At 45.2% G+C, this 24,559-nt stretch overlaps 1 protein-coding gene and 1 long non-coding RNA gene across 3 annotated transcripts; both read right to left on the reverse strand.

The window, feature by feature from the left end:
* On the reverse strand, window positions 1-23,302 carry LOC118208484 (CMRF35-like molecule 3). 2 transcript variants are annotated; one of them, XM_035383206.1, is made up of 7 exons: window positions 21,705-23,302; window positions 20,726-21,055; window positions 5,213-5,305; window positions 3,868-3,945; window positions 2,958-3,065; window positions 1,831-1,874; window positions 1-1,138 (listed from the first exon to the last, which is right to left on the reverse strand). In XM_035383206.1, exons 1-7 carry the CDS (start codon window positions 21,739-21,741, stop codon window positions 899-901), a joined length of 930 nt encoding a protein of 309 aa, XP_035239097.1. In that variant the 5' UTR covers window positions 21,742-23,302; the 3' UTR covers window positions 1-898. The 2 variants fall into 2 exon arrangements, with proteins under 2 accessions (XP_035239097.1, XP_035239096.1); XM_035383205.1 differs by lacking the exons at window positions 20,726-21,055; window positions 21,705-23,302 and adding exons at window positions 6,144-6,473; window positions 7,145-8,198.
* LOC118208485 lies at window positions 15,844-20,255 on the reverse strand. Its single transcript, XR_004761575.1, has 4 exons — window positions 19,533-20,255; window positions 18,626-18,733; window positions 17,684-17,727; window positions 15,844-16,992 (listed from the first exon to the last, which is right to left on the reverse strand). It is a non-coding gene; the product is annotated as an uncharacterized LOC118208485 (long non-coding RNA).
* Window positions 23,303-24,559: the final 1,257 nt, after the last annotated feature.

A 24,559-nucleotide genomic window follows, 5' to 3' on the forward strand; every position in this document is an offset into this window, starting at 1 on the left:
GCTTTTTTATGCTGTATCTGTATTCATCCATTTTTAGTTGCCCAGATCATTAACAATAATAAGAGAATCAGTAGAGCCTATGCCCCACTGCTGAAAGCACCCTACCTGACTGTGATGGGAACTTTACCAACCAGTGTTATTAAGTGCTGGCATAGCTGCAGCACCAAGCCCATTTTTGGGTCACACTTCTGATTTAAACTCCTACCTACTGGGCCTGTTCGTTTGGCTTCATCAAAAACTGAACCACTTCAGATACAAATAAGTGATCGTGTTCGTTTAAAAAAATATATTTTACAATCTTGATAATTTCATCCTTATTCGTTGGAATGCACTAAAATGTTGTAGAATGATTAACACTCAGCAGTTTAAAGCTTTTTCATGCCATCTCTCAACGGCGTATTGAAGCATCTCCGTGGAAACAACCTTAGAGTGCAGTTTTTCCACAGCTTCCATCATCAGTGTTTGTGAAAACGTTCCAAGTCTGACAGTATGTCTGTGGTATATCAGCTGGGGCACCTACTAAGCTGGGGATATTCCATTATGGAGTTTTGTGCCAACTTCGGCTTTTAATTATTTCTCAATTTATTTGATCAAACATTTTTGCCAAGTCATGAGCCTCAGCTGCAGACTGTGTGTGTGTCCTTGGTGAAATCGTTTTACTGTCTGATACTGGACTGAGCCAACACTGGTGTAGTGCAGCTTCTTAGAAAATGAAAAGTTAAACCAGAATAATGGGTTAGAAAAACAAAAAACAGCACACACACCAAGCCCACACTGTGGCATCGCCCACACACAGACCTTTCCTTCAACACTCAATTTAGGTATTGGAAACCAGGTGTGTGGACCTTTTAGCCAATCAATGTCTTAACTAGCTTTTATTGCTGAAACACACCAAAAACTAACATACACAACAGCCTGCAGGACTGCAGTTAAGCCCAAGAGTAAGCTTCTCTTCCAGAAGGTGTTCTTCGTTCAGTGGGGCATCACCAGTACAGGCCATTCTCATCTGCCCCGGTGGAAGGTCAGAGAACTGCACCGTGCAGTATCCCCCCTCAGAGTTCTCCACGGGCAAGCCAACAGTACTGTATACGGTCATCTCACCGTACTCATCGTACACATGTTCAGGGTCCTCTTCCCCCTGAGGGAGAGGTGCCCAGTCTGTCACAGCAGATCTCTTTGACTTCATGTTACACATTAATTACAGTTAGTACCCTGAAAGTGTCATACATGCGGTATACTGCACTCATAATCTGGCAGGTGGCATAACTGGATTCCTAATGTATCAGGGGTCTGAGGCTCTGGCACTCTGTTCAGCGCTTTTGGGTGACTGAGCGCTTAAAGCACTTAATTAGGCTGACCCAACTCAGAAACCAGCTGAGTCAGCAGTTCCCCAGGCCCAGATTCACAACCCCAGTTAATTTGTGATTAGATGCTTGGTATCGAATCCAGACAGGAATATGGGACATGAGCTGCCTCAGAATTCTTATTGGATAATAAGGATGATTACAAGGCCTAGAGCCTAATCAGTTACTGCTAATGCTCGCAAATGAGTAGTAATTGCTGTCAAGTAGAACAGTTACAGTGTTCCTTTATGTTTTAACAGATTTACAAGCACTCGCTCATACTTTTGCCATCCACTGCTTTGGAAATACCCATCCGTATAACTCAGTATTTAAGTGTGCCTCAACCAAACAATTTTTTTCTCTCTCCAGTTGGTGGTTTGCCTTTTATAATAAGACTCGCAATTATTTTCCCAGATTTTTCTGTCCATTTTGATGAGCTTATATATTCCTCTCAGTAATGTGGTTTTAGAAATAAGATGCTACTTACCTGTACAGTGTCTACAGGGACAGACAAACCTGCTGGTTTTAAGGCTACAGAAAGAGAGAAAACCAGGGATAAATGATGAAATACGCCCTGAACGTTTTGTATTAAAGTTTACAAAAAAGGACATGTATGATGTCGGATATAAATGGTGGCATCACAAGGCTTCTTTAAAGAAACATAAATATGGTCACCCAAAGGGGGTGAATTTTATTTTAGCCGGTGTGGTCGCTACTGCTCTGAAGAAGGTCCATGTCCTCAAAAAGCCTCTTGAATTGGGAAGATGTATACAATTACCAAGCGGTCTCACACTTCTCTTTCTTATCTAAAATGCTCAAGTGTGCATTCTGCAATCAACTGTCTCTTGGTTACCAACAGAATGACATCTTCGACCTCAGCCAATCGAGTTTCGAGTTTGGCTGCTCCACCCAGGGTCTTCGCTGGCGGAGAGCAAAGCATCTGAGCATTCAGCTCCCTTGTCCTGCCCGGATGGTCTTCTGCACTCAGCACTGTCAGGCGCTGGCTTCTACTCTCACCAATCAGAGACGGGCATTTCAAGCTCCGCCCCAAAGCTGCAACCTCAAAGCTCCGCCCTCACATGGTCTGCCTTGTTTAACAGACCAGTCCTGCCAGGTGGTGTGGTATCATTACTCAAAACTGCAGAAGAGCAACTGACTGAGGTTGGATTACCAGCAAAGTCTGATTCACCCATTGTTTTCTTTTTACTGTAAGTCCTCCCCACGCATTGGTCTGTGCTTCACTTTGACTTCAGGCTTACAGAAAACACAGTTTTCCCCAAACACACAGCTTGCTCAGTCTTATGGATGCAACAGAGACAGCCTACCTGCAAGGGCAGGATTCCCTGGTCACTTAGTGATCTAAATGTCCAAGCTCAGCTGAGTGTCTGCCAGGCTTAGGAAATGCCATCAATGGCATAGATCCTTAGACCTGTGGCTCTCAATCACTAAGCATATGCAGCGAGCACAAATTTACTCCATCATCAGTCATTATAATGTCTTTTATAATGGCTCAGCTTTCACAGAACTGCCCCCACCACACTGTACATTGGCCACCGGGGTGGGTCTCACTGACACATCTGATAAGCACTTAGACAGAAAGGTGGAGAGTCTTACCAAGAGGATTTGAAACTGATCTTTTGAGTTGGACAGCAAGAGCAGCCAGAAATAAACACACCAACACACCGAGAGCTGGGCCAATCGCAACCAGGCTGTCCGTGACCCCTGGCAGAAAGCAAGTTCAGTAGCTCAGTCTTTTCTGACAATATCAACAACACATACAGGAGGAATTCATGCATTCAAAGACTGTCATTTTACAAAAACACATTCTGGAAAGAATTAAATTTAAGATTAATACCGTTAAAAAGGTTTCACCCATTTCAGTGCTATACTTTGGATCAGGGCTGGCCCTAGGGTTTTGGTGGCCCTAAACAAGTCTGTCGAACGGGGGTGGGGGGGGGGGCGGGGGTGCTGTTGGATTCTGTCGAGCGGGGGGGGTGGGGGGGGGGGGGGTAAAATCACTTGGTAAAATCCTTCTTACATTACACTGTTATGAAATGTTCTGTTGCCATTCCATTTTCGATTTAGACCGCTAGTTCCGCGATAGGGTATGAATAATGTAATTACGAAAATAACGTAACTTATCTTAGATAAACATTGCATCATGTGGCCCCCCCTAGCGGTTGTAGCCCTAAACAACCGCATAGAGCATTTATGCCATGGGCCGGCCCTGATTTGGATGATTCCTGCATTGAATTAGTTGTTTGCCCAAGTATTTTTAAAAATACATGTACTCTTCAAAAAATCCATCAAAACTATTTTGTTAGTTATGAAAAGCATAGTTCAGGTTGTCAGTGCTTACAGTCGCACTTTATTGTATTTTACCTTGCACTTGCACCTTTAATTCATCGGAACCTGCAGTGTGCCTACTGCAGTCTACTGACAGACACCAAAATCTGGTACTGGGCCATTTACATGTACAAACAGTTTTAGTGGAAAACAAAACTCCATTCAAAGGTTTAATTACCTTTGTTCCCATCCAGATATATAAATGGCAGTGGGGGCGTGGCAGTTTCCATGGATAGATTTGAAAGATAAGTTCGATCTGAAAGATAATATTTACCATTTGTCAGGAGTGGGTGCGGGAATGGACCCAAACGCAGAGTAAAAACAGAAGTCCAAAAATGGGAAAACAAAAACTTTAATAAAAACAGGGAACAAAGGGACTCGCAGGGCAAAACTCACAAACAACGAAAATCTTCAAAATTTCACAAGAAAAAAAAACAAAAATACAAAAACCCAAAAACGAAGGAAAACAGGGCAGGCAGGGCACAGGCAGGCAAACAACAGGTAAACTGGAAAAACGGGCAGAAACAGGAACAAAACAAGCAGGTAGCAAACCAGGTTACAAAGCAAAGCAAAGCAAACAAAGCAACAGATTCCAGCGCCTGAGTCGGGGAGAGGGAGACTTAAATAGAAAGACGGAGACGAGACACAGGAGGGCACGATGAACAATCAAGCCACAGAGAGGGAGGGGAACACGAGACACAACACAACTAATAATTAGATAACGCGAACCAATAAAACAATTAACAGGACACAAAACCGAGGTGCCGCCATCTGGCGGCCCAACAGAGAAACAACACAGGGGGAAGACACAGAACCCTGACACCATTTTCCTTCACAGTTTAGTAGATCAGATATTGCATTGTTATGAACAAGAAATTATAGATCCACATAAAAACAACCTTTTGCATTCTTGTAAAATGATCTTACTTTTCTCTTCAGGTGCATAGCTGTATCATAAACCTTCATTTAGTGAAATACTTTTTATTTTAAAAATAAAACAGAAAAGTACTCTTGGAAATTTAACATTATATACATGCCATGTTTTATATACTGTTATATATTCCATTTACTGGAACACCAAGTGAAGCTGATCTGTTTTGAGCAGGCAGTCATTGTGCCATGTGTGGGCTTACATTATACATTTACAAAAATATATGCGCAAGATCAGAGCTGACTTTCTGAAACTGCACTCATATTTTTTATGAGTTCCTGTTGTGGTTAAGATGTATGAAAGTTTGGGGGGAGAACAGGAAACTCCACACAGAAATGCTCAGGCCAAGAAATGCTCAGGCCAAGAAATGCTCAGGCCAAGCCGAAACCATGACGTTCTTGCTGTGAGCTGACAGTGCTACCCACTGCACCGCTGTGCCACTCCACATATTCATATATAATAAATACAGTGCATGTGTTCATATATCTGCGTGTGCACACACGCACATGCACACACACACACACACACGCACACACGCACACACGCACATGCACACACACACACACGCACAGGGAGCTGTGTTCTTGCTCACCTGTGGAGGCCATGCCAGGTGTTCTGATGAAGCTGCTGCCATTCCCATCAGACCCAGCAGCAGAGAGGGGCAGTGTGACTGCAGGATCCACCGCTGTACAAGCATAAAAACATTAGCGTCTATCTACCGCCCACAGGGTTTAACTACTACATTACAACCATTTAGCAGACACTCTTGTCCAGAGCGACTTACAAAACTTTTTACATAGCATTTACACTGCATCCATTTATTCAGCTGGATATATACTGTATAAGTAATGCAGGTTAAGTACCTTGCTCAAGGATACAACAGCAGTGTCCTAGCTGGGAATCAAACCTCTGACCTTTAGGTCACAAGACCAGCTCCTTACCCATTATACCATACTGCTGCCTAAAAGGGCATACTGCATGGTATATACAATAAGCTCCATAATGTTGGGGACAGACATATTTTTTCTTCATTTGACTCTGTACTCTACAATTTAGATTTGTAATCAAACAATTCACATGTGATTAAAGTGCACAGCTTTTATATTTATACATTTTGGTTTCACCACGTGAATTTTCTGAGTATAAATCTAAAATTGTATAGGGCCAAATCAAGAAAAAAATGTTTTTTTCCCTAACATTATGGCGCTCACTGTATATTTCTATTTATTCGGAAGGCATTTCAAGCACACAATAGTTAGGTCAAAATGAGATTGAAAGATTTAAACTTTTCAGTGTGTTGTCTCCATCAGTAAAATAGTGTCATGTGCTGATGGCAGTCATATATATGTCTAACTGTAAAGCATTAGCACAAGCGTACCACCTAATTACAGAAAACATAGCAATTGGAGGGTCTTTTTCAGGTATATACAAAACTCTACTGGCTATTGTAATGATACAGTAGTATTGGTGTGGCATGCATACACAAAGAAAGAATGGAAAGGCAAGAATCAGGTAGGTTATACCTTTGCTGACAGTCACTTGCACTTTGTCCCTCTTGTCTATGCCCCATTTGTCTATTCCACAGTAATACAAGGCACCATCCTGTAGATTCAGTTCTCGGATGGTCACAGTGAAAAAACGGCCAAGGGAATTGTCATACAGAGAGAATCTTCCAGAACGTTCATAGACATCCGACTGGGCACCTCTGATAAGAACATCCTTTTTCCAACATGGATGACGGCAGACATACTTTGGATGATGTTGATAACCGTCTGGATATGGACACCGGATATCTAAATGTCCACCTTCAATTCCATGTGCTCCAAGTTCATAGCCCATTGCTGTCCAGTGAACTTAATACACAAAGAAAAACATTAACATAAAAAACCAATATTGAATTCAAAATAATCTTATCAAAGACAAAGACAAAACATCTGGCTGAATGTTTGACTTGTGATTAAATGTCAGTGTGAGATTTTCGTTCAGAAAGTTTAGAAAGGTCAGGAATCACCATTATAAACTCACTAAACTGTTTGTGAAGAAGTTCCCTCTACTTGCACATTACATGTTCAAAAATGGCTTAGTCAGAAATAAAAATAATCTTGGTGTAAACATCAACAAGTATTAATGTTTCAGAACTATCGACCAATTGTTTATTTTCATGGAAGCAAAATTCTACGTATTCTAATTTGCTGCAAAAACTGCTTTCTACATGTTCTTCCTTCTAACAATCCCTTAAAAAATTAGGTATTACATCAGTAAAAACATACAGACTGAAAAATAATTAAAATTTCAGGTCAGTTTGATGAAAGCCAAATAGTAAAGAGTATAAATACAAGTAATGCAAATCACACCATGGCTGCACACAGTTTCAGCCTATCCAGCTATAAATGTTTCTGCAACAGTGACATGCAGTATTGCAGCTATGCCTCCCTCCTACCGAGTTTGATCCATCCTCTCTGAAGTACCTGTGAGATTCTGTTAAAAAACACTGGTTGCAGAAATACAAAACACAAGGACTTACTGGCAAGGAGAGAGAGGATCTGCAGAAGGGAACTCATCACAAACCCATGCAAAACCTCATTCCAGCAGTTCCCTTCAACAAACCGTCGATATGGCTGAAGAGATCAGCACACCCCCTGCAATGGTCTACCACCGGTCCCTCAGTGCAGCTCTCACCCTTATGAGCAGACCATTTTCCAGCACCATGAAAGCTCTCGTCATGACACAGCTGTGGGCTGGTAACTGATTCAGAGATGGAAACGACACAGACAATAGCACCGGAAATTTCTGTGACAGACACAAAAGGAACAGCCACATCTAAGACCCACTTCAGATCCTGCAATTGTTTGTGACCGACTGATCTGTAAATAGAAGTCAGTATTTCAAAGTATGTCATTTTACAAACTTTATTTGTTGGACAATTTGTTATGATGCGCTGAGCTCAATGACTACTAACTAAGGTTATTTGCGAATTTATTCGCATAGAGGAAGTGCTACTGTGTAGAAAGAATTGAGTGAATTGTCTTGTAACCGCCAGCACCGTATGGGGTGGGTGTGGTCTGGACAATTACAAAAGCTTGGACTGACAGGGGCCCTCAAAAAATGGTGCTGTAATTGCACAGGGTTTTCGTGGTTTGCAAATTTTCATGTGGCCCGAACTCTCATAGATTTTATTTGATCTGATTCCCTGGCAAAGCACTACCATAGTACCCTTGAGCAAGGTGCTAAGCAGAACCACATCAGCGAAATCCCAGCTGTCAAAAATGTCAAAGAATGAAACGAATCTGAACAAATAAAATATATTAATACTGAAAACGTCAATGCATATCACTTGCACATTAATGTCACCACTTTAATATGTTATGTTTCATGTGTTCTGTGCTGTAGCTGGATGGGGTGCACTAAAGCACCCACTAGTCTGGCAAACTGAACTGGCAGAAAATGCTACAGAAATGGGGCAGGCCTACAAATACAAATGAGTCATTCGGAGAAAAAATGGAAATATGGAACAGAAATTGTATCTTAATTCTGAAATACTATGAATACTACTTTGGATAAGAGCATCACCAAGTGACTGTAATTGAATATAATCTTTGCAGGACTATTTCAAATCCAAAAAAAAAAAAACTAAATCATGAGTGACAATTTCCACCAGTGTCTCAGATGTGAACTACAGTGTGTCCAGATGTTGAGGGAACTGAAGCACAAACTTAAAACATATTTTACCTTACAGTCATTCACAGACTGTGACAGTACGGGTGCTGGGACCCAGGCGCAGAGTGGGGGAAAAAAAACACGAAACTCAAAAAGGGAAAATTAACAAAGATTTTACTCACACAAAAAAGGCAAACACAACCAGGGAACAGGCAAGGCCACAAAGGGCAAAACAACAAACTCAAAACATTCTTAAGAACAAAACACAGAACAGAACACAGGCAGGCAGGCAGGGTACAGGCAGGTGGAACACACAGGCAAACACATAAAAGAAACACCAGAAAATACATACGGGTCAGGAACAAGCACAAGTCGGAAGCAAACACAGGTAGGAAACAAACAAGTCAGGAACAAAACACAAACGGGTAAAAAAGCGCAGGCAGGTACAATGGGTCTCAACAAACGCTAGTCGGGAACAAACACAAGGAACCAGCACCCGAGTCAAGGGAACAGAGAACTTAAATAGACAGGGGTAACAAGACACAGGTGAACTCAAAAAACAATCAAACCAGAAGGAGGGGATAAGACAGGTGGGAACAATGATGGGATAACGAGACAATGAAACAATCATACAATTAACAGGGGGGGAGCAGGACACAAAACAGAAGTGCCGCCATCTGGCGGCCCAACAGGGGAAACACAGACAGGAAAACAGGACCATGACAGTACCCCCCCCCCCAAGGGACGGCTCCTGACGTCCCAGGAGGCCGACCCGGGGAGGGAGTCAACAGAGGGTTGGGGCTAGAGACAGGACTCAGACAGGAACAGGGACTGGACACAGAACTGGGGCAGGAACAGGACTGGACTGGACAAGACTCAGGGCTGGACTGGGCAGGACAGGAACAAAACAAGAACAAGACTCGGGGCTGGAGGGGAACTCGGGGCTGGACGGGAACTCGGGGCTGGAAACAGGACTCAGGGCAGAAACAGGACTGGACAGGAACAGGACTGGACACAGGACTCAGGGCAGAAACAGGACTGGACAGGAACAGGACTGGACACAGGACTCAGGGCAGAAACAGGACTGGACAGGAACAGGACGGGACTCGGGACTGGAACGGGACGCAGGACTCGGGACTGGAACGGGACGCAGGACTCGGGACTGGAACGGGACGCAGGACTCGGGACTGGACTCGGACGGGGGAACAGGACTCGGGACTGGACTCGGACGGGGGAACAGGACTCGGGACTGGACTCGGATGGGGGAACAGGACTCGGGACTGGACTCGGACGGGGGAACCGGACTCGGGACTGGACAGGAACTCGGGGCTGGAGAGGAACTCGGGGCTGGAGAGGAACTCGGGGCTGGACAGTAACAGGACAGGAACTAGACTGGGGCAAGGTAGACACACCGGACTAGACATGACTAGACAGAACACTGGACTGGACGTTAGACAGGAACGGACAACACCACGACCCTACATGAAAAACACACACACACAGGACTGGGTACAAGACAAGACGAGACCTAAAAGGACAAACAAAGGGATAAGCAGGCAGGGAGGCATACTGTGACACCGACAGACACACAAAGGGACAGACAGACAGGGAAGGAGAGGGGGGAACCCAAAAACTGGCACAAGGACTGACAAATAGGCAGACAAGACAAGAAACATGTGGATTGACACGCAGACAGACAGGCAGACAGGCGGGAAAACACATTGGCCGTCGAGCTGACGGCCTGGGGAGCAGACAGACAGGCCAACATACTGGCTGACAAACAGGTGGGCAGACAGGCAGACAAACAGGCGGGCAGACAAATAGACACGGGGGCCGGGGAACACACAGACACACGGTTGGGAACACTGGGTGGCGTGGGAACATTAGGTGGAGTGCGGACTCTGGGGGGAGGACGGACACTGCGGGGAGGGCGAACACTAGGGGGAAAATGGACACTGGGGGGCGTGAGAACACTAGGGGAAGCACGAACGCCAGGGGAAGCACGAACGCCAGGGGGCAAGGTGTGGACACTAGGGGGAGCGAGAACACTATGGGAAGAACGGACACTGGGGGGCGCGAGAACACTAGGGGGAGCACGAACGCTAGGGGGAGCGTGAACACCAGGGGGAGCGCGAGCGCCAGGGGAAGCACGAACGCCAGGGGGCAAGGTGTGGACACTAGGGGGAGCGAGAACACTAGGGGAAGAACGGACACTGGGGGGCGTGAGAACACTAGGGGAAGCACGAACACCAAGGGGAGCAAGAACGCCAGGGGGCAAGCTGTGGACACTAGGGGGAGCGAGAACACCAGGGGGAGCACAAACGCCAGGGGGAGCACAAACGCCAGGGGGCAAGGCAGGTGGCTTAGCCTGCGGGGCGGCCAGAGCAGTCTGCGGCGGCCCCAGCGGGACAACAGATGGCACAGTTGTCCTCTCCGGGGCTCTGGACGGCTCTGGAGGCCTCTCCGGAGCTCTGGACGGCTCCGGAGGCCCCCCCGGGACTCGAGGCGGCTGCGGAGGCCCCCCTGGGGCTTGAGGCGGCTCCGAAGGCCCCCCCGGGGCTCGAGGCGCAAGTAAAGCCCGAAATTTGGGTGTAGCAGGCGGCCTCCACGGAACAAGGGTCAGAGCAGGCGGGCCTTCCGGGGCTCGGGGCGGCACTGGAGGCCTTTCCGGGGCTCGAGGCGGCTCTGGGGGCCTCTCCGGGGCTCGAGGCGGCTCTGGTGGGCCTCTCCGGGGCTCGAGGCGGCTCTGGGGACCTCTCCGGGGCTCGAGGCGGCTCTGGGGGCCTCTCCGGGGCTCGAGGCGGCTCTGGGGGCCTCTCCGGGGCTCGAGGCGGCTCTGGGGGCCTCTCCGGGGCTCGAGGCGGCTCTGGGAGCCCCTCCGGGGCTCGAGGCGGATCTGGGGGCCTCTCCGGGGCTCGAGGCGGATCTGGGGGCCTCTCCGGGGCTCGAGGCGGATCTGGGGGCCTCTCCGGGGCTCGAGGCGGATCTGGGGGCCTCTCCGGGGCTCGAGGCGGATCTGGGGGCCTCTCCGGGGCTCGAGGCGGATCTGGGGGCCTCTCCGGGGCTCGAGGCGGATCTGGGAGCCTCTCCGGGGCTCGAGGCGGATCTGGGAGCCTCTCCGGGGCTCCAGGTGGCTCTGGGGGCCTCTCCGGGGCTCCAGGTGGCTCTGGGGGCCCCTCCGGGACTTGGGGCAGAGCAGGCCGTGAAGGCCCCTCCGGGACTTGAGGCAGAGCAGGCCGTGAAGGCCGCTCCGGGACTTGACGCAGAGCAGGCCGTGAAGGCCGCTCCGGGACTTGACACAGAGCAGGCCGTGAAGGCCGCTCCAGGACTTGACGCAGAGCAGGCCGTGAAGGCCGCTCTGGGACTTGAGGCAGAGCAGGCCGTGAAGGCCGCTCCGGGACTCGGGGCAGAGCAGGCCGTGAAGGCCCCTCTGGGACTCGGGGCAAAGCAGGCCGTGAAGGCCCCTTCGGAACTCGGGGCAGAGCAGGCCGTGAAGGCCCCTCCGGGACTTGGGGTGGAGCAGGCCGAGGGCCCTGCCATCTGGGCTGGGCAGGGGGCAGGAACACAGACCACAGCTGTAGGGAACCCGGCTGGGCAGCCGGACGGGACCGGCGGGACCCCCGCGGGCCGGACCCTGGAAAGATCGCCAGTCGAGACCCTTCAAATGACGCAGGGCCAGGAACCGCTGGCTGGGCAGCTGGAGGTCTGGCCGACCGGGAGGCAGCCCAACCACGGCGCCTCCGTGACCGCCCGCCCCGGGCGCTGGGAAGCTCAAGGGCGAGGGACTCCCAGTCGCTGGGTGGCGAGTCCTCCGGGTCACTCCATCACCCCGGTGGCATGATAAACAAAAAACAAACAACCAAAAAAAAAATAAAATAAAATAAAAAAAATTTAAAAAAATAAATAACTCTGCTGGGTCCCAAACTGGCTGGTTCCTTCTGTGACAGTACGGGTGCTGGGACCCAGGCGCAGAGTGGGGGAAAAAAAACACGAAACTCAAAAAGGGAAAATTAACAAAGATTTTACTCACACAAAAAAGGCAAACACAACCAGGGAACAGGCAAGGCCACAAAGGGCAAAACAACAAACTCAAAACATTAAGAACAAAACACAGAACAGAACACAGGCAGGCAGGCAGGCAGGGTACAGGCAGGTGGAACACACAGGCAAACACATAAAAGAAACACCAGAAAATACATACGGGTCAGGAACAAGCACAAGTCGGAAGCAAACACAGGTAGGAAACAAACAAGTCAGGAACAAAACACAAACGGGTAAAAAAACGCAGGCAGGTACAATGGGTCTCAACAAACGCTAGTCGGGAACAAACACAAGGAACCAGCACCCGAGTCAAGGGAACAGAGAACTTAAATAGACAGGGGTAACAAGACACAGGTGAACTCAAAAAACAATCAAACCAGAAGGAGGGGATAAGACAGGTGGGAACAATGATGGGATAACAAGACAATGAAACAATCATACAATTAACAGGGGGGGAGCAGGACACAAAACAGAAGTGCCGCCATCTGGCGGCCCAACAGGGGAAACACAGACAGGAAAACAGGACCATGACACAGACATACCCAGAGAGAACGGGGTGCTCAGGGTTTTCAGATTCATTGGAAATATGGTGGAGCGGTTCCATTTGCGGACCTGGCGGCTAGCAGCAAGGTTTAAACAAGCTGAAAAAGGCCGTCAGAGAAGCAAGATGAGGAGGGCAGAGGCATAGCATGTTCCCTTCGTTTTGGGTCAGACTGTTTTAACACTGCCAATCACGGGTCCGCAACCCTGGTCCTGGAGGACAGTCCGAAGAAATCAGCAATCAATTCAGACTGAAGATGCCAGGTGTCTTCATTTGTTCTTAATGATCAACCAAGTGCCAAGTTACAAAAGGCAGCAGCACTGTGGCTGTCTATACCAAGGGTTTCCGACCCCTTTGGATTTGGGCATTGCATTTTTAACAACGTCATTGCCAGCTTCTACGAGTAAGGACGAAAGATCAATGTTCATTTTCAATCTATATTAGGGACTTTAGGTTCTTTTTTTTTTTTTTGGACTACTGAGAGCACCAGTGCAAGTTTTTCTATAACGAGAGACCATGAGGTGGACAGCCCAGCACTGAGGGTGTACTCCTCTTCGCTCTACTTCATATACCTAAAGCACCTCATTCCACAACAAGTACGACTACTGCCAAGAGACCATGTTAACACTGCACGTGAGATATCACTCTCTCCATAACACTTCACACTGTGGTCAGGGGTGGTGTGGCGTGATGGCTGGAGAACTAGGCTTGTAGCTCAGACTGTAGGTTTGATTCCCCAGCAGGCCATGGTAATGTACCCTAAAGTAAAGTGCTTCAACTGTAATATTATCAGAGAATGACAGATCTCCATGAAATTGGAGTGGTAGGTTTGGGTGAGAGATTCAAAACACACTTTGTAGCCTTTTCCTTTCGTCCATCCATCCATCCGCCGCTGCCTCCCTGTAGCGCCTACCTTGTGCATAATGTGACTTCCCTGCTTTCCAGCCTCATCTTTCTCATTATAATGTATGTGTATAACAACAGTACTCACTGTGGCACTTAAAGTTAAACAGTATTCATCTGAATGCTTGATTCACACAAATGCACACACTTCTGTTAAAATTACTTAAATATGTCCATGCAATGTCGATCCTGCCGCAGCTGATCCTACAAAGAGGTCCCCTGAGAGACTTCAGAGACTTCAGTCAAAGTTGAGAAGCTTTAATACATGATGATATCATGGAGAGAAATACAGCATCTGAAGTTCTCTGAAAATCGACAGTTTATTCAGCAGGTTTTATACCCTCTATACAAACAGGGAAACTTAACAGTTCTTGCAAAGAGGTAAGAAACAACAATAGTTCTTTCTCTAAGGGAAATTATTACACATGCGAGGTTACATATTTGGCAGTATGCCTGGCCTATATGTTGACAAGCCAGGAAACCACAAATCACTAAGCATAGAGAAATACACTCCTTCAAAATTTTCACAAGAAAAAAGATCTGTTAAATTCTTCCACAAGGGCAATAAAATCAGAAATTGCTGTCTGCACATTAGAAAACATAATATATTGTGGTCTAGCAAAAATAATTAATTCATTTATTTGTTTATTTATTTATGCACAAGTTATGTTGGAGTGAATACAAGAAATAGGAAAGAACAAGACAATGTTTCTTCATCACATCATCATCGATGCCATTATTACATCAGACATTCAAAGTCCTAAATAACTTTCTGAACGAGATTAATAACAGGCAAGTAAATTGGTTAGACAAAGACAAGTGACATGAGCTACTAAACAATACTTGAGTAAGTAACCCCTCAGATACACCAAACAGCGTCAAGGTCACCTCCTATAAGGAACCAGAACTTATCACACTGAGATCACCACCAGTAAGAAACCCCTCCTACACACCAAACAGTGGAAGCATCCGAGTGGCGAAGATTAATTTAATGTTACAGTATCTCAATTATCTGACAAAAATAATGTTTCAACCGTTCCTCTGGCTAACAGTTATGCATAGATGGAAGAGACTGCTGTCCACCAGCAGTGTGGTTTTATACAAATCGCTATCTAGCTTGGTAGATGTGAACATGTCTTTGCCTTGTATAGCCTGCATAAATTACATTACAGGCATTTAGCAGACGCTCTTATCCAGAGCGACTTACACAACTTTTTTTTTTTTTTTTTTTTTTTTTTTTTTTTACAATTGTGTATCCTGCTACGACACTAGCGTACAGGTGAGTGACTACGGGGTGCAGATATCCTCTGTGTGTCCGCGAGGACCTTAAAACTGCTTCTGTGCAGTGGTGCGAGTTAAAGAGGAATACCAGGTTAAAATGAATGCAGTTTATTGTTCAGTGTGTCTAGTAATAATGACAATATACAGTGTTGCAAAATGTGAGGGTGAAATGGCTAATGGCTTACGCTAGTCGTAAGTGTGGACGACCGTGTAGACGAGTCTCCCCAAACCCCTGCATGTGTCCCCTTATATACAAAACTATCAAAGCAAAACACTAAGTCATCAAATAAAGACACAATCATGGCAAAACAGTATAGAACAATGATCCTGCTTGCACTATCTCTATAAGCATTTCACACTGGATTTACTTTGTATCTAGCTGGGGGCTGATCCAATAGATATCAAGATCTTTAGTCAGCACCCCACACCAAAGACACCAACTTGTTCCCCATGACATCAGTTTTCCAACAATACAAAACATGATTACATTATATTTTAGAAAACCTAAAATTCACATCATGCTGATCTAATCAGATATTTTGTAACCGAAAACTCGCTCTTCATAACAGTTGCTGACTCACTGTCAGCACAGTGAACAGTTTTACGTTGAGGGTCTGATGAGAGGTAGACTTCTGTGAACTGCCCTATACATGTAATAAAGCATAGCATTAGGCCATACACAGTACTACAGGAAAATTTGCTAAAAACACTCTGATGCTGTTTTGGTCGAACACACACAAACATTTCTCAACGGGGCTATAGTTAGAGCTGGCACTGAGTGTGCTTGGGGTCTTTCTTCTGCTTTTTTATGCTGTATCTGTATTCGTCCATTTTTAGTTGCCCAGATCATTAACAATAATGGGAGAATCAGTAGAGCCTATGCCCTACTGCTGAAAGCACCCTACCTGACTGTGATGGGAACTTTACCAATCAGTGTTATTAAGTGCTGGCATAGCTGCAGCACCAAGCCCATTTTTGGGTCACACTTCTGATTTAAACTCCTACCTACTGGGCCTGTTCGTTTGGCTTCATCAAACACTGAACCACTTCAGATACAAATAAGTGATCGTGTTCGTTTAAAAAAATATATTTTACAATCTTGATAATTTCATCCTTATTCGTTGGAATGCACTAAAATGTTGTAGAATGATTAACACTCAGCAGTTTAAAGCTTTTTCATGCCATCTCTCAACGGCGTATTGAAGCATCTCCGTGGAAACAACCTTAGAGTGCAGTTTTTCCACAGCTTCCATCATCAGTGTCTGTGAAAACGTTCCAAGCCTGACAGTATGTCTGTGGTATATCAGCTGGGGCACCTACTAAGCTGGGGATATTCCATTATGGAGTTTTGTGCCAACTTCGGCTTTTAATTATTTCTCAATTTATTTGATCAAACATTTTTGCCAAGTCATGAGCCTCAGCTGCAGACTGTGTGTGTGTCCTTGGTGAAATCGTTTTACTGTCTGATACTGGACTGAGCCAACACTGGTGTAGTGCAGCTTCTTAGAAAATGAAAAGTTAAACCAGAATAATGGGTTAGAAAAACAAAAAACAGCACACACACCAAGCCCACACTGTGGCATTGCCACAGACCGCCCACACACAGACCTTTCCTTCAACACTCAATTTAGGTATTGGAAACCAGGTGTGTGGACCTTTTAGCCAATCGATGTCTTAACTAGCTTTTATTGCTGAAACACACCAAAAACTAACATACACAACAGCCTGCAGGACTGCAGTTAAGCCCAAGAGTAAGCTTCTCTTCCAGAAGGTGTTCTTCGTTCAGTGGGGCATCACCAGTACAGGCCATTCTCATCTGCCCCCGGTGGAAGGTCAGAGAACTGCACCGTGCAGTATAGCCCCTCAGAGTTCTCCACGGGCAAGCCAACAGTACTGTATACGGTCATCTCACCGTACTCATCGTACACATGTTCAGGGTCCTCTTCCCCCTGAGGGAGAGGTGCCCAGTCTGTCACAGCAGATCTCTTTGACTTCATGTTACACATTAATTACAGTTAGTGCCCTGAAAGTGTCATACATGCGGTATACTGCACTCATAATCTGGCAGGTGGCATAACTGGATTCCTAATGTATCAGTGTTCTGAGGCTCTGGCACTCTGTTCAGCGCTTATGGGTGACTGAGCGCTTAAAGCACTTAATTAGGCCGACCCAACTCAGAAACCAGCCGAGCCAGCAGCTCCTCAGGCCCAGGTTCACACCCCCAGTTTATTTGTGATTAAATGCCTGGTATCGAATCCAGACAGGAATATGGGACATGAGCTGCCTCAGAATACTTATTGGATAATAAGGATGATTACAAGGCCTAGAGCCTAATCAGTTACTGCTAATGCTCGCAAATGAGTAGTAATTGCTGTCAAGTAGAACAGTTACAGTGTTCCTTTATGTTTTAACAAATTTACAAGCACTCGCTCATACTATTGCCATCCACTGCTTTGGAAATACCCATCCGTATAACTCAGTATTTAAGTGTGCCTCAACCAAACAATTTTTTTCTCTCTCCAGTTGGTGGTTTGCCTTTTATAATAAGACTCGCAATTATTTCCCAGATTTTTCTGTCCATTTTGATGAGCTTATATATTCCTCTCAGTAATGTGGTTTTAGAAATAAGATGCTACTTACCTGTACAGTGTCTACAGGGACAGACAAACCTGCTGGTTTTAAGGCTACAGAAAGAGAGAAAACCAGGGTTAAATTATGAAATAGGCCCTAAACGTTTAGTAGTAAAATTTACAAAAAAAGACATGTATAATGTCGGATATAAATGGTGGCATCACCAGGCTTCTTTTAAGAAACATCAATGTGGTCACCCAAAGGGGGTGAATTTTATTTTAGCCGGCGTGGTCGCTACTGCTCTGAAGAAAGCCCATGTCCTCAAAAAGTCTCTTGAATTGGGCAGATGTATACAATTACCAAGCGGTCTCACACTTCTCTTTCTTATCTAAAACGCTCAAGTGTGCATTCTGCAATCAACTGTCTCTTGGTTACCAACAGAATGACATCCTCGACCTCAGCCAATCGAGTTTCGAGTTTGGCTGCTCCACCCAGGGTCTTCGCCAGCGGAGAGCAAAGCATCTGAGCATTCAGCTCCCTCGTCCTGCACTCAGCACTGCCAGCCGCTGGCTTCTACTCTCACCAATCAGAGACGGGCATTTAAAGTAAGTCCTCCCCACGCATTGGTCTGTGCTTCACTTTGACTTCAGGCTTACAGAAAACACAGTTTTCCCCAAACACACAGCTTGCTCAGTCTTATGGATGCAACAGAGACAGCCTACCTGCAAGGGCAGGATTCCCTGGTCACTTAGTGATCTAAATGTCCAAGCTCAGCTGAGTGTCTGCCAGGCTTAGGAAATGCCATCAATGGCATAGATCCTTAGACCTGTGGCTCTCAATCATTAAGCATATGCAGCGAGCACAAATTTACTCCATCATCAATCATTATAATGTCTTTTATAATGGCTCAGCTTTCACAGAACTGCCCCCACTACACTGTACATTGGCCACCGGGGTGGGTCTCACTGACACATCTGATAAGCTCTTAGACAGAGAGGTGGAGAGTCTTACCAAGAGGATTTGAAACTGATCTTTTGAGTTGGACAGCAAGAGCAGCCAGAAATAAACACACCAACACACCGAGAGCTGGGCCAATCGCAACCAGGCTGTCCGTGACCCCTGGCAGAAAGCAAGTTCAGTAGCTCAGTCTTTTCTGACAATATCAACAACACATACAGGAGGAATTCATGCATTCAAAGACTGTCATTTTACAAAAACACATTCTGGAAAGAATTAAATTTAAGATTAATACCGTTAAAAGGGTTTCACCCATTTCAGTGCTATACTTTGGATCAGGGCTGGCCCTAGGGTTTTGGTGGCCCTAAACAAGTCTGTCGAACGGGGGTGGGGAGGGGGGGGGGGTCGGGGGTGCTGTTGGATTCTGTCAAGCAGGGGGGGGAGGGGTAAAATCACTTGGTAAAATCCTTCTTACATTACACTGTTATGAAATGTTCTGATGCCGTTCCATTTTCGATTTAGACCGCTAGTTCCGCGATAGGGTATGAATAATGTAATTACGAAAATAACGTAACTTATCTTAGATAAACATTGCATCATGTGGCCCCCCCTAGCGGTTGTAGCCCTAAACAACCGCATAGAGCATTTATGCCATGGGCCGGCCCTGATTTGGATGATTCCTGCATTGAATTAGTTGTTTGCCCAAGTATTTTTAAAAATACATGTACTCTTCAAAAAATCCATCAAAACTATTTTGTTAGTTATGAAAAGCATAGTTCAGGTTGTCAGTGCTTACAGTCGCACTTTATTGTATTTTACCTTGCACTTGCACCTTTAATTCATCGGAACCTGCAGTGTGCCTACTGCAGTCTACTGACAGACACCAAAATCTGGTACTGGGCCATTTACATGTACAAACAGTTTTAGTGGAAAACAAAACTCCATTCAAAGGTTTAATTACCTTTGTTCCCATCCAGATATATAAATGGCAGTGGGGGCGTGGCAGTTTCCATGGATAGATCTGAAAGATAAGTTCGATCTGAAAGATAATATTTACCATTTTCCTTCACAGTTTAGTAGATCAGATATTGCATTATGTTATGAACAAGAAATTATAGATCCACATAAAAACAACCTTTTGCATTCTTGTAAAATGATCTTACTTTTCTCTTCAGGTGCATAGCTGTATCATAAACCTTCATTTAGCGAAATACTTTTTATTTTAAAAATAAAACAGAAAAGTACTCTTGGAAATTTAACATTATATACATGCCATGTTTTATATACTGTTATGTATTCCATTTACTGGAACACCAAGTGAAACTGATCTGTTTTGAGCAGGCAGTCATTGTGCAATGTGTGGGCTTACATTATACATTTACAAAAATATATGCGCAAGATCAGAGCTGACTTCCTGAAACTGCACTCATGTTTTTATGAGTTCCTGTTGTGGTTAAGATGTGTGAAAGTTCGGGGGGAGAACAGGAAACTCCACACAGAAATGCTCAGGACAAGAAATGCTCAGGCCAAGCCGAAACCATGACCTTCTTGCAGTGAGGTGACAGTGCTACCCACTGCACCACTGTGCCACCCTAAAAGGGCATACTGCATGGTATATACAATAAGCTCCATAATGCTGGGGACAGACATATTTTTTCTTCATTTGAATCTGTACTCTACAATTTAGATTTGTAATCAAACAATTCACATGTGATTAAAGTGCACAGCTTTTATATTTATACATTTTGGTTTCACCACGTGAATGTTTTGAGTACAAATCTAAAATTGTATAGGGCCAAATCAAGAAAAAAATGTTTTTTTCCCTAACATTATGGCGCTCACTGTATATTTCTATTTATTCGGAAGGCATTTCAAGCACACAATAGTTAGGTCAAAATGAGATTGAAAGATTTAAACTTTTCAGTGTGTTGTCTCCATCAGTAAAATAGTGTCATGTGCTGATGGCAGTCATATATATGTCTAACTGTAAAGCATTAGCACAAGCGTACCACCTAATTACAGAAAACATAGCAATTGGAGGGTCTTTTTCAGGTATATATAAAACTCTACTGGCTATTGTAATGATACAGTAGTATTGGTGTGGCATGCATACACAAAGAAAGAATGGAAAGGCAAGAATCAGGTAGGTTATACCTTTGCTGACAGTCACTTGCACTTTGTCCCTCTTGTCTATGCCCCATGTGTCTATTCCACAGTAATACAAGGCACCATCCTGTAGATTCAGTTTTTGGATGGTCACAGTGAAAAAACGGCCAAGGGAATTGTCATACAGAGAGAATCTTCCAGAACGTTCATAGACATCCGACTGGGCACCTCTGATAAGAACATCCTTTTTCCAACATGGATGACGGCAGACGTACTTTGGAAGATGTTGATAACCGTCTGGATATGGACACCGGATATCTAAATGTCCACCTTCAATTCCATGTGCTCCAAGTTTATAGCCCATTGCTGTACAGTGAACTTAATACACAAGGAAAAACATTAACATAAAAAACCAATATTGAATTCAAAATAGTCTTATCAAAAACAAAGGTCAAAACATCTGGCTGAATGTTTGACTCGTGATTAAATGTCAGTGTGAGATTTTCGTTCAGAAAGTTTAGAAAGGTCAGGAATCACCATTATGAACTCAGTAAACTGTTTGTGAAGAAGTTCCCTCTACTTGCACATTACATGTTAAAAAATGGCTTAGTCAGAAATAAAAATAATCTTGCTGTAAACAACAACAAGTATTAATGTTTCAGAACTATTGACCAATTGTTTATTTTCACGGAAGCAAAATTCTATGTATTTTAATTTGCTGAAAAAAACTGCTTTCTACATTTTCTTCCTTCTAACAATCCCTTAAAAAATCAGTAAAAACATACAGACTGAAAAATTATTAAAATTTCAGGTCAGTTTGATGAAAGCCAAATAGTAAAGAGTATAAATACAAGTAATGCAAATCACACCATGGCTGCACACAGTTTCAGCCTATTCAACTATAAATGTGACATGCAGTATTGCAGCTATGCCTCCCTCCTACCGAGTTTGATCCATCCTCTCTGAAGCACCTGTGAGATTCTGTTAAAAAACACTGGTTGCAGAAATACAAAACACAAGGACTTACTGGCAAGGAGAGAGAGGATCTGCAGAAGGGAACTCATCACAAACCCATGCAAAACCTCATTCCCTTCAACAAACCGTCGATATGGCTGAAGAGATCAGCACACCCCCTGCAATGGTCTACCACCGGTCCCTCGGTGCAGCTCTCACCCTTATGAGCAGACCATTTTCCAGCACCGTGAAAGCTCTCGTCATGGCACAGCTGTGGGCTGGTAACTGATTCAGAGATGGAAACGACACAGACAATAGCACCGGAAATTTCTGTGACAGACACAAAAGGAACAGCCACATCTAAGACCCACTTCAGATCCTGCAATTGTTTGTGACCGACTGATCTGTAAATAGAAGTCAGTATTTCAGAGTGTCATTTTACAAACTTTATTTGTTGGACAATTTGTTATGATGCGCTGAGCTCAATGACTAACAAGGTTATTTGTGAATTTATTTGCATAGAGGAAGTGCTACTGTGTAGAAAAAATTGAGAGAATTGTCTTGTAACCGCCAGCACCGTATGGGGATGGGTGTGGTCTGGGCAATTACAAAAGCTTGGACTGACAGGGGCCCTCAAAAAATGGTGCTGTAATTGCACAGGGTTTTCGTGGTTTGCAAATTTTCATGTGGCCCGAACTCTCATAGATTTTATTTGATCTGATTCCCAGGCAAAGCACTACCATAGTACCCTTGAGCAAGGTGCTAAGCAGAACCACATCAGCGAAATCCCAGCTGTCAAAAATGTCAAAGAATGAAACGAATCTGAACAAATAAAATATATTAATACTGAAAACATTAATGTATATCACTTACACATTAATGTCACCACTTTAATATGTTATGTTTCATGTGTTCTGTGCTGTAGCTGGATAGGGTGCACTAAAGCACCCACCAGTCTGGCAAACTGAACTGGCAGAAAATGCTACAGAAATGGGGCAGGCCTACAAATACAAATGAGAGTCCTACATTCTGAGAAAAAATGGAAATATGGAACAGAAATTGTATCTTAATTCTGAAATACTATGAATACTACTTTGGATAAGAGCATCACCAAGTAACTGTAATTGAATATAATCTTTGCAGGACTATTTCAAATCCAAAAAAAAAATACAAAATCATGAGTGACAATTTCCACCAGTGTCTCAGATGTGAACGACAGTGTCCAGATGTTGAGGGAACTGAAGCACAAACTTAAAACATATTCTACCTTACAGTCATTCACAGACGTACCCAGAGAGAACGGGGTGCTCAGGGTTTTCAGATTCATTGGAAATATGGTGGAGCGGTTCCATTTGCTGACCTGGAGGCTAGCACCAAGGTTTAAACGAGCTGAAAAAGGCCGTCAGAGAAGCAAGATGAGGAGGGCAATTCAGACTGAAGATGCCAGGTGTCTTCATTTGTTCTTAATGATCAACCGAGTGCCAAGTTACAAAAAGCAGCAGCACTGTGGCTGTCTATACCAAGGGTTTCCGACCCCTTTGGGTTTGGGCATTGCATTTTTAACAACGTCATTGCCAGCTTCTACGAGTAAGGACGAAAGATCAATGTTCATTTTCAATCTATATTAGGGACTTTAGGTTCTTTTTTTTTTTTTGGACTACTGAGAGCACCAAGTTTTTCTATAACTAGAGACCATGAGGTGGACAGCCCAGCACTGAGGGTGTACTCCTCTTCGCTCTACTTCATATACCTAAAGCACCTCATTCCACAACAAGTACAACTACTGCCAAGAGACCATGTTAACACTGCACGTGAGATAGCACTCTCTCCATAACACTTCACACTGTGGTCAGGGGTGGTGTGGCGTGATGGCTGGAGAACTAGGCTTGTAGCTCAGACTGTAGGTTTGATTCCCCAGCAGGCCACGGTAATGTACCCTAAAGTAAAGTGCTTCACCTGTATTTCTTCAATACTCACCTCTATAAGTGGATTGCACACAAAACCTTAAGCTGTGTAAGATGCTGTGGATAGGAGGATCTGCTAAATGTATAAATGTAAATAACCCACAACCGAGCAACGGAATCATTGTGCCTCGATTTTTATTTTATGTTGTCCAATCTGTCACACAGATCTTGCGTGTGGCACAGACCCAGAGTGAAACACCAGCATTATGGCTGAATTCACACCGCAGGTCTGCACAGTAAACTGCCTTTGGCCTCAGTTGCACTGACCCTTCTCTGCACACAGTCCTGGCTTCCATCATGGTCCTCATAACGCACCCAAAGCATGTCCGCCATTGCAGCTACTGCACACACACACACACACACACACACACGCACGCACGCAAGCACGCACGCACACACGCACACGCACACACACACACACACGCACGCAAGCACGCACGCACGCACGCACGCACGCGCGCACGCGCGCACACGCACACACACACACACGCACACGCGCACACGCGCACACACACGCACGCACGCACACACACACGCACGCACGCACGCACGCACGCACGCACGCACGCACGCACGCACGCACGCATGCACACACACACACACACAGCACCAGCTACTGTAATAAAGATTAAATAAATAAATCATCTGTAACAGCCGGCCTTCTTCTCAACAGGATGACGAGGACCAGGCTCGCTGTCAGGGGGAGGTATTGTGGCGTCTCTCTCCGTTGCTATACATACTCAGCAAAAATGAAAAGCTCGCTCGCTCGCTCGCTCGCTCGCTCGCTCGCTCGCTCGCTCGCTCGCTCGCTCGCTCACTCACTCACTCACTCACTCACTCACTCACTCACTCACTCACTCACTCACTCACTCACTCACTCACTCACTCACTCACTCACTCACTCACTCACTCACTCACTCACTCACCCACCCACCCACCCACCCACCCACCCACCCACCCACCC

The sequence above is a fragment of the Anguilla anguilla genome, chromosome 11, assembly GCF_013347855.1.
Source record: "Anguilla anguilla isolate fAngAng1 chromosome 11, fAngAng1.pri, whole genome shotgun sequence".
Taxonomy (NCBI): Eukaryota; Metazoa; Chordata; class Actinopteri; order Anguilliformes; family Anguillidae; genus Anguilla; species Anguilla anguilla.

Coding starts and splice junctions, on each gene's coding strand:
- LOC118208484 (XM_035383206.1), bottom strand. CDS start 21,741: ATGAGTTCCCTTCTGCAGATCCTCTCTCTCCTTGCCA. Junction 21,056..21,704: donor GATCCTCTCTCTCCTTGCCA/GTAAGTCCTTGT, acceptor TTGTGTATTAAG/TTCACTGTACAGCAATGGGC. Junction 1,875..2,957: donor ATCAGTTTCAAATCCTCTTG/GTAAGACTCTCC, acceptor CTCTTTCTGTAG/CCTTAAAACCAGCAGGTTTG.